General features: G+C 50.8%; 1 protein-coding gene across 3 annotated transcripts; it reads right to left on the bottom strand.

Moving 5' to 3' along the window:
- Nucleotides 1–3,406: 3,406 nt before the first annotated feature.
- On the bottom strand, nt 3,407–10,572 carry ARL16 (ARF like GTPase 16). 3 transcript variants are annotated; one of them, XM_077833751.1, is made up of 5 exons: nt 10,471–10,572; nt 9,526–9,584; nt 8,335–8,448; nt 7,067–7,182; nt 3,407–6,064 (listed from the first exon to the last, which is right to left on the bottom strand). In XM_077833751.1, exons 1-5 carry the CDS (start codon nt 10,529–10,531, stop codon nt 5,893–5,895), a joined length of 522 nt encoding a protein of 173 aa, XP_077689877.1. In that variant the 5' UTR covers nt 10,532–10,572; the 3' UTR covers nt 3,407–5,892. The 3 variants fall into 3 exon arrangements, with proteins under 3 accessions (XP_077689877.1, XP_077689879.1, XP_077689878.1); XM_077833753.1 differs by lacking the exon at nt 10,471–10,572 and adding an exon at nt 8,829–9,000 and having other exon boundaries at nt 9,526–9,770; XM_077833752.1 differs by lacking the exons at nt 9,526–9,584; nt 10,471–10,572 and adding an exon at nt 9,341–9,514.
- Nucleotides 10,573–10,587: the final 15 nt, after the last annotated feature.

Raw genomic sequence — 10,587 nt, 5'->3', positions numbered from 1 at the left:
CAGATCATTGTCTCCGAATGGGACTCTCATCCAGCAGAAGTTCTTTCCTGACCTCTAGCAGCTCATGGCTGCTTGCATGCTGAAGCAGGAGTGTTACTATATAGGAATGTGTTTCCTAGCTAATGTAACGGAGTGTTCTCATTATCGATATCTTTGAATCCTACTAACCTCCTGGCCTCAGTGAGATCCTGTGGCAGTAAGTTCCACAGGCTAATTATATGATGTGTAAAGAAGTTTCCTTTTGTCAGTTTGCATTTTACTGACTTTTCATGCAGTTAGGGTAGGTCCCTCAGAAACGCTTCAGTCTTCAATAACTGAAAAGTTCTGGCTCCTCCGCAAATGCTGCCCCCTCATTGCTCTTCTGTATCGATTAGTGTTACAAACAGCACTGATACGACTCTTGAATCTGGGGCCCTGCTGATGGCCTGAAAGTTGATTTATTCCTACTGCTCTGCAGAACTACTGACTGTGGTCTGTAACCTCTCATTGAAATCAGCTTCTGTACCCGACGACTGGAGGACAGCTAATGTGACACCAATTTTTAAAACAGGCTCTAGAGGCGAGCCCAGCAATTACAGACCTTAAGTCTAACTCCAGTACCAGGCAAATTGGTTGAGGGCTTTTCTTCACTAACACGCTAAATCTGCACCGCTGCCCTCAGTGCAGCAGCACTGATTTGGCAGGTCTGGTGAAGACGTGCTAAGCTGATGGGAGAGCACTCTCCCTTTGACTTCTGTACTCCATCTCAACAAGAGGCGGAAGTTACATCGACTTAAGTTACTAAACTTATGTAACTTAACCAGTGTAATTTACACTGACTTTCAGTGGCAGTGTAGACCAGCCCTTAGCCTACAGTAAAGAACAGAATTATCAGACACATAGATGAACACAATATGATGGAAGAAAAGGAGTACTTGTGGCACCTTAGAGACTAACCAATTTATTTGAGCATGAGCTTTCGTGAGCTACAGCTCACGAAAGCTCATGCTCAAATAAATTGGTTAGTCTCTAAGGTGCCACAAGTACTCCTTTTCTTTTTGCGAATACAGACTAACACGGCTGTTACTCTGAAACCTGACAATATGTTGGGGGGAAGAGTTTTTTGTAAAGGGAAATCCTGCCTCACTAATCTACTAGAATTCTTTGAGACGGTCAACAAGTATATGGACAAGGGTGATCCAGTGGATATAGTGAACTTAGATTTTCAGAAAGCCTTTGACAAGGTGGCTCACCAAAGGCTTATCTTAAGCAAAGTAAGTAGTCACGGGGTAAGAGGGAAGGTCCTTGCATGGATCAGTAACTGGCTAACGGATAGGAAACAAAGGGTAGGGATAAATGGTCAGTTTTCAGAATGGAGAGAGAGAAATAGCAGCGTCACCCAGGGGTCTGTACTGGGACTAGTGCTGTTCAACATATTCAGAAATTATCTGGAGAAAGGGGTAAACAGTGAGTTGGCAAAATTTGAAGACAATACAAAATTATTCAAGATAGTTAAGTCCCAGGCAGACTGCGAAGAGTTACCAAGGGATCTCACAAAATTGAGTGACTGGGCAACAAAATGGCAGATGAAATTCAATGTTAATAAATGCAAAGTAATGCACATTGGAAAACATAATCCCAACTATACATATAAAATGATGGGGTCTAAATTAGCTGTTACCGCTCAAGAAGGATCTTGGAGTCTTTGTGATAGTTCTCTTAAAACATCCACTCAATGTGCAGCAGCAGTCAAAAAAGCAAACAACGTTGGGAATCATTAGGAAAGGGATAGATAAGACACAAAATATCACATTGCCTCTATGTAAATTCATGGTATGCCCACATCTTGAACACTGCAGGCAGATCTGGTTGCCCCATCTCAAAAAAAAAAAAAAAAAAAAAAAATTGGAATTGGAAAAGGTACAGAAAAGGGCAACAAAAAGGATTAGGGGTATGAAACTGCTTCCATATGAGGAGAGATTAATGAGACTGGAACTTTTCATCTTGGAAAAGAGACGGCTAAGGGGAGATATGATTGAGGTCTATAAAATCATGACTGGTGTGGAGAAAGTAAATAAGGAAGTGTTATTTAGTCCTTCTCATAACCCAAGAACTAGGGGTCACCAAATGTAATTAAATGGCAGCAGGTGTAAAACAAACAAAAGGAAGTATTTCTTCACACAATGCAGAGTCAACCTGTGGATCTCTTTGCCAGAGGATATTGTGAAGGCCAAGACTATAACAGAGTTAAAAAAAGAACTAGATAAGTTCATGGAGGATAGGTCCATCAATGGCATCCCTAGCCTTTGTTTGCCAGAAGCTGGGAATGGGTGACAGGGGATGGATCACTTGATGATTCCCTGTTCTGTTCATTCCCTCTGGGGCATCTGGCATTGGCCACTGTAAGGATACTGTCACGTTACAGACAGGATACTGGGCTAGATGGGCCATTGGTCTGACCCAGTATGGCCACTCTTATATTCTTAGGTTTCTGTTTTGTAGCCAATCTGTGCCCCAAGACAGCACTTTCCCTCTCGCCCCGACGACTACATCATGTCTTTAAATGGCTCCTATGAGGGACTTTGTCACAGACTTCTTGAGAGTTCCCACCGATATAGTGACCAGCTGCTGTTTAACTACTCTGTGCCTGACACAGGCGCAACATTCTGGTTTTCAAGAGGTGCTAGTTTGTCCTGCTGCTTTGGTCGTTTTCTTCTGCTGAAGAATGATGTCGTCCCCTGGGGAGTGGAACATGGACCAAATACTGGATGCAGAGTCTTAATGACTAATGATGTATGTTCCAGGTGACAGAAGTGAAACGATTCACTACCCCCCAGGAGCTAATGAGCTTTCTGCAGAGCTTTAATGCGCAACTGTGGAATCAATCACTGGAGGAACCTCACGCACTGAATGCTACTGAATTCACATTTACAGCCACAGTTATCGCTTGCTGCTTCTACAGTGATCCGCAGGGTGGCACTGACCTCCACCACTTCTATGGCGCTTCCCTCTCATGTAAGGGGCTCCACGAAAGACGCATCATGATTGAGTTGTCCTCTATAAAAACATGGCACAAGGCCATGGCCTATGCAGTGCATCATGGGGACACTGGCCTGGCCATCACCTTCCCTGAGGGGGTGTGGAGCCAGGCCTTTCAGTTTAATGTTGAAGAACAAAAGTATCAGGAGAAGTCCCCCTGTGGGAAGTGTCAGCAAATGTTTAGGAATGTGAACTTTTGGCCCCCTCCCAACACTCCTGCAACCGGGGACAAGTGGCAGTATGGGAACTGCACTGAGGTGGAGTCCTTGAGCAAGCTCCTGCTGGGGACCAGAGTGGTGGAGGAGCGGGTTCGGTCAACAAGGACACCCCCTCTGCCAAACAGCTATGAAGCCATAGAGAGGGACTTCACAAATAGCATTGAGGAAGACATTAAAAAAAGTCTTATTAACAGGCTGCTGTCAAGACAGTTCAAGGCCAAGACATTACAGTTTTTCAATCTCCAGTGACTGCGCATGGCAGTGATGGGGGAGTCAGGCTGGCATTCTGTGCAGCTCAGGCACCCTCCTGATTGGGGGTTGTTGCAGGGGTCACAGGCTGCTCTGGTTCTACTTCCCCCTCCAACACAGACCACAACAGCAGAGACTGCCCAGAGTGCATATGCTATACCTTCAGCCCTGCCCCTCCCTGGTGCTTAAGCTTGCAACTGGTGTACAGGGTCTGTGTGCTGGAGGGAGCATGCCCCCCAGAGACTAATTGGATAAGGATTGTGGTAGAGGGGGGCACAGCTCATGGGTCTCTGAAGCTGTTTGACTGGTAATTCAGCCTACGCCACCTCCTGACCCTCTAGGAGAAAAGAGAAACAAGGGGGACTTGCTAAGGCTTTAATGCAGCTCCTGGGTCCAGGCTCTCCACTGAGACCCCAGTTACTAGCCTATCACACTAACACTGGCAGCTGCATTTTCTTTGGAGCCTGTCAGTGCTTGTGGGAGGCTCCATTTAGAACTGGTCCCTTCCTGCAATAGAGCTGCAATCTTGGACCCCATCTAGTCCATCCCCAGGGCCCAATACACGACTGCTTCTTATTGCACATTCTCTAGTGCTTCAACCAGCCCTTTGCTTGGGGAGGGGGCTATTCCACAGCCTGAATCATTTCCCTGGCAAGAACCTTTCTCCCAACTTTCCCTTTTCTTAATATCATCTCCTTCCCCGGTATTTATTCTGCATGGGTCCCCTGGGCACAATTCTGCTCCCTCCCAGATGTTCACACCCTTCAGACATTTAGCTGGTGATGCTGCTTCGCACCTAATCTAACACTCACAGCTCTCACTTGGCCAGCGGTACTCTCTGAGGATACCGTAGCTAACAGAGCCATGGGGGGACACCTTTAGAGTTCAGAGACGGTCAGTGACAGACACCCAACTGTGAATTCCCCATTACCAGAAACTGTCATGAGCCTGGAGTGAGACCTCCTCTCTTTGCACAAACTGTCCCTCGGGCTGCAGAGTGTCCAAGCCCCACCTCCCTGGACAAAGATCACCAAGTATAGTACACCCTCACTATAACACCCTTCGCAATAGCAAACCTGGTCCCTGGATCCCACCTCCAGCCCCGCCCAGGGGGCAGAGAGCTCCACTTGCCCTGGGGTCACAGCAGGGCAGATTGCTCCTCCAGCCTCAGAGCCCCAGGTGTGGTTCCGGGACCAGAGGAGCTCTCAGCAATGCTGCAGGGCTTGAGGTGTCAGCCCCTTCCAGCAGGGCTCTTCCCCTATAACAAACCCCTAGCTATAACGACCAAATGGCTTGGATTCCCAGGGGTTCATTATAGCAAGGGTGTACTGTATGCTCCCACTTAAGACCAGGCTCTTCCTCCTCACTTGGTGGATGATGCTTCCCCTTCTTACACAGAAACAGAGCTCTTGTGTGTCTGGCACCTCGGGACTGCAGCCGGCTGTACTGGAAATGCAGGTGGTGGGCATGAAGGTGGCTTTATATTAGACTGTAAATTCTTCTGCTGAGGGACCTGTTCTTCTGAGCTGTTGGTACAGCACCCAGCCCTTAGCTGCTAATGCAATGCAAACAGTACAAGTTTGGTCTATCGGATATGGGTTTGGAGTCCTGTGCAGATTGAATGTTTTTACGTATGTAAATAAACTCACCTGGTTCTACCTAACCTATCTGAAGTTTTGGGGCAGGGACCTGTGCATCTGGGAAGCCCCTCACACACCTTCTGGGGCATTATAACAACAGTTTTGTATTTGTGGCCTGCCTTAAAGTGGCCTGCCCTCGGAAGACACAGCATTAAACCAGAGGGAGAAGGAACTACATTCTGCTCTTCAATAAACAGATAGCAATGTTTAGTCACTAACAAACCCCTCCCCAGAGCTCCTGCCTGCAGATGGGCTCCAGTGGGCAGGCCCATTACCTCCTAGCCTAGGAGCAGCAGCCCAGGGCCAGCAGTCAAAGCGGAAAAGGATGGGGCAGGGGTGCTCCATCAGCAAGGCTTCCAAGGACAGGGGAGTCATGGGACAAAGGTACCCTAGTAAACACAAGGCTGTGGTCTCTGCACATCCCAGCCCCCACCTCAGCAATACACTCCTCCCACCCCAGGGGGCAAGCAGGCTGACTGACAGTCTGGAACGAATCGGAGAAAGTCCTGAGTTCATAGTTTACTTTGCAATTCAAGGTACCAAAAGTCTGGGGCAGCTCCATTCCTACCACCAACCTGATAGGGGCACACTCTGGCTTGCTGCTGCCCCCCTGCTCTCATTCCCCGATGGAGGGCTGATGAGACTGCTGCTCAGCTATCTCTACTGCTCCTGGATCCTAGTCTTGGTGACAGAGTAGGTATGAGCTGCCTGGAGTCAGAGTCAGCCCCGTCAGCTGGCAGGATACACCAAAGCTGGACACAGCAAATTCAACTGGGATCCTTGAGGGTGGAGCGAAGCCATTGCAGCACGTCGGGCAGCCCCGTGCCATCACGGGCGCTGGTCTCCACCACAGTGATGGGCTGGTTAGCACAGGAAATGATATCTTGAATCCGGAACAGCGATTTCATCTCCACCAGGGACATGTAGCAGGGCAGGTCACTGGAGCCATATTTGGGGATGGGAAGAAAGGGGGAGAGAGAGAGAGAGAGAGAGAGACTGGGCTAAACCATCAGTGACCCAACTTAGAGCAACTGGAATTTGCCATTCCTGTTGAGCCATCCCAGCAAGGGGCTGCACAGGGTGACTGGCCTTTTAGAGAGTATTAGGGCCAATTTACCCACAACTAAGGCTGGTCAGCCAGCCTTGGGGTTAACTGATTGTTCATGTGGTTGATTAGTCTTCAATTAGGGTTGCACCTGTCTGTAATAAAATAACCAGAATTCAGTAAGGAAGGGAACACAGCAAGGTGATCAGGGGGAAGGCTCCTGGACAGAGGAGACCCCGGGCAAGAAACAAGGGGAGCATTCCTAATACAATCATGGGAAAACGGATGAGAGCCGAATCCCAGCTACAGGGAGTAGAACTGGGTGAGATCTTTATGCTATGTTAGCCAAGGGACTGGTGAGAGTACTGCCCAGCTCTGGGGAGGACTGGGAAGGCCTTGAGGTAGTATTTCATGTTAAGGGCAGAAGGACCAGTGAGACCGATACTCCAGATCTGGGGAGGAGAGATGCGGGGATGGAAGTTGTGAACAAGGAAGATACAGAAACCATGTAAGAGACTCTGGAGCTAGGAGTGGGACCCAGGACCTGAGTGGAAGCTCTTTCCTTGTTTGGGATTTGTTCTGTTAATTAAAGGGATATTCTTCAATGCAAGTTTGTTTGGACTTAATTACAAAAAGGTTGGGGAAACTGAAGCAGCACCTCTAGTGCTGCAGCTGGTCACTGTGGGATGGCCAGAGGCCCTCAGTGGAACCAGATGAAATGGATAGTCTGAAACGGGCAGCGTATTCCCCCCCAGCCTACCTGCCTCTCAGGGACTTATTTGGCTGCAGATGATGATATAGGCAAGAAACAACTGCACCAGGAGTCCCAGATTTCCTCCCTTTGCCCTACCCCATGGATACTGATCACTTTCAGCCTGGAGGAATCCTTGCCTTACATCTTATTGAATAGGATCAGGACGGATGCCGAGGCAAGCTGCTCTGCGGAGAGGAGTGACAGGAGCTGGACACAGGATGAAGAGATCTGCGTGGGGTTAGCCGCATCAATCATGAACTGGGAAGAAGCAGAGTGAAAGATCCAGGTTGGGAATTAATTAAAATGTAAGACAGTCACTTGGGAGATGTGGGTTACGCCACAGACCAGCTCCAGAACAGGGAGTGGGAGGAGATTAAAACACGAGGGAAATGAAATGAACCCCCATAAGTGAGAGACCCTGGTGTAGAGTTCTGGGGCCTGGAGGCCCTTCCCTGGATTTGGAGCCTCACTCCACAGGCCACTTGATGGTGATGTGTCCCCCAGCCATGCCTATAAACACACAGGGTGCCAGTTGCTCACGAGTAGCACAGCTCGAGATGATGGAGTCACCCTGCTGTAAAATGGGTGAGTGAGTTTAGAATCAAGCCCACAAGGTGGCCCAGAGGGATCTCACGAGCCCTGAGTGATAAGTTGCAGGGAGGAGCTGAGGCACGAAAAATGGAAGGCCAGTGAAGTCTGGCCCTGAGGTGAGGCGTTCCCTCACTCCATGGCCATTTCCATTCATGTGAGGGCTTTTGGTAGGGAGAGTAGGACTCTGCTACTGTTGAGGATTAGATTTTTCAATAAGTGTCAAATGTCGATTTCACTGTACACACAAACGGGTGAAAAATTATTTCCATTGATAAGTCAAATTTACAGATAGACAAAGTAAGAAAAATGTTGTTTGAGAATGTGAGACTCAGAATTGTCTGACCCCACCCCCCTACATTTAAACCAATAAAAATGTGGAAAAAATGCTTAAAAATAAACAGTGATATTAGCTGCTGAAATTATTTTAAAAAGTCAACTTCTGTCAGGCCTAATTATGTCTAAACACCCATGATTTCCCCTTAAGTGAGAGTGACAATGCAGAGACCTTTACACAAGAGGCAACATGGTCTGAACATGGCCAGGACTCCTGGGTTCTATTTCATTCTGCCATTGACTTGCTGTGTGGTCTTTGGGGAAAGTCACTTCCTCTCTCTCTCTGCCCAGCTGTACAATGGGATGTATCTCCCTCCCCCAAAGGGAGCTGTTACCATTACTCGTACATGGTGGATCACTCAGCCCTCCACATGCAGTGCAAGGCAGTTCCAATGTAGCCTGAGCCAATGGAATGTTGGGTTAGATGTTGGTGATAGGCCAGGAAAAGGTCACATTCAGAATCCAGACCCAAGGGATGTGGCTCACCAGGACAGAGCTGCAGTCTCCATAGTAACTAGACCAGATAGGGCCCATGCAGCCCCCCAGCTCCCGAATTGTGATCTTCTTCTGGATCAGAAGGTCAGTCAGATTTGTGCCCACCTGCAAGTTTAGAAGACAACAACAGCCAGAGTCAGTCTCTGTAGGGACATTTGTGTTCCTCACAACCGAGTCCATCTCCTGTTAGTACACCACTGAGCTGCTGGTTAGAAGTGGCCCTTTGGGGGCTGTCTACACTACGAAAGAGCACCACTGCGTGGGGGTAGTTGTGCTGTAAATGACCCTGTTCTATTCATAAGGGAGAACCCTCAAAAGCAAGGGGATTGCATTGGACTACTAAGGCTGAGTCAATCAAAGAACAGGGGAAGCTATGGGAAAAAACTTCCCAGAAGAAGTTCAGTCAGCAGTCACCTGCAGGGGACCCACCCACCATTCAGGGTTTAAGCTGGTGTCACATAGGAATGGGATTCCCTGGGACTGACCAAGTGGAGCAACATTGGCTGAACTGGTATCAGAAGGTTTCTGCTGATGTCTTCTGACACGTGCGGCTTCCTCAGGGACAACCTTTTGTTCTGTGTAGCAGCTAGCCAGGCTGAGTCTCCCTGGTTCTGTTAACACCTTACTAACAGGTTTCAGAGTGGTAATCGTGTTAGTCTGTATCAGCAAAAAAAAAAAAAGGGGGGGGGGGAGGACTTGTGGCACCTTAGAAACTAACAAATTTATTTGGGCATAAGCTTTCGTGGGCTAAAATCCACTTAATTGGATGCATGCAGTGGAAAATACAGTAGGAAGATTATATTTATTATATTTATTATATATATATATATCTTCCTACTGTATTTTCCACTGCATGCATCCAATTAAGTGGATTTTAGCCCACGAAAGCTTATGCCCAAATAAATTTGTTAGTTTCTAAGGTGCCACAAGTACTCCTCGTTCTTTTTATCTTACTAACACAAATGCAACAGAATCCTGACCACACTGACCCACCCACCCAGAGAGCAGCAGCCTGGCCCCTCATAAGCTTGATCTACAACTAGCTGAGTGATGCTGGACAGAAGTCCTGGTCTCGACTGAGCACTCAGCCGTGGCCGCATCGGGCCAGCAAATGGCACTGAACACGTTGACCCTGTGAAATGCGGACAGGCCCAGTGAGCCAGAGCGTTGCCCCGGCCATACCGTGGGCAGTGTGGGGGGAGGCTCCCCAAGCTCTCTGGACCCATCCTTGGAGCACAGCTGTGCAGGAAGCTGTTAAGGAGCATGGGGGGAAGGAATAATATCACCAGACACCCCCAGGCGCATCGGGACTGGAGCTTGGAGTGCTGTGCCCCCCCAGCTTGAGGTGGTTTCCATGTATACAGGGTTTGCAGTCTGGTTCAATGGCTCTCAGCCCCCCCATCCCGCATTGCTCCAGCGCCTACCCAGGGGACTCCACAGCGACAGCCAGAGACTAGAGCCGGGCATCGCCGCCCCCCAACCCCGCTTCGCGCACCCCCTGGGAACAAGCTCCCTCTGCCCCCCCCCCGGCTCCGCCCCTCCCCCGCTCTGGGCGCCCCCCCGCTCCCGGCACACCCCGGGAACAAGCTCCCTCTGCCCCCCCCGGACACCCCCCCCAGCTCCGCCCCTCCCCCGCTCTGGGCGCCCCCCCGCTCCCGGCACCTCCTGGAAACAAGCTCCCTCTGCCCCCCCCGGACACCCCCCCGGCTCCGCCCCTCCCCCGCTCTGGGTGCCCCCGGCACCCCCCGGGAACAAGCTCCCTCTACTCCCCCCACCGGACACCCCCCCGGCTACCTCCTGGGAACAAGCTCCCTCTGCCCCCCCCGGCTCCGCCCCTCCCCCGCTCTGGGCGCCCCCCCGCTCCCGGCACCCCCCGGGAACAAGCTCCCTCTACCCCCCCCCGGACACCCCCCCGGCTCCGCCCCTCCCCCCCGGCTACCTCCTGGGAACAAGCTCCCTCTGCCCCCCCCAGCTCCGCCCCTCCCCCGCTCTGGGCGCCCCCCCGCTCCCGGCACCCCCCGGGAACAAGCTCCCTCTGCCCCCCCCGGACACCCCCCCGGCTCCGCCCCTCCCCCGCTCCCGGCCCCTGCGGCCGAGGCAGGGTCTCCCCGGGCGGGGCCAGGATATTCTGCAGCCGCTTCACCAGCAGCGTCTTGCCCACGCCCGAGGCCCCGAGCAGCAGGTACATGGCGGCGGGGCCCGGGCCCGCAGCGCCAGCCCATTGCTATGGAGATGCGCTGCCCC

This window comes from Eretmochelys imbricata, chromosome 14, assembly GCF_965152235.1.
Source record: "Eretmochelys imbricata isolate rEreImb1 chromosome 14, rEreImb1.hap1, whole genome shotgun sequence".
In the NCBI taxonomy this organism is placed as follows: domain Eukaryota; kingdom Metazoa; phylum Chordata; order Testudines; family Cheloniidae; genus Eretmochelys; species Eretmochelys imbricata.
The sequence above is the reverse complement of the archived record's forward strand: the minus strand, read 5'-3'. Positions and strand labels throughout refer to the sequence as shown.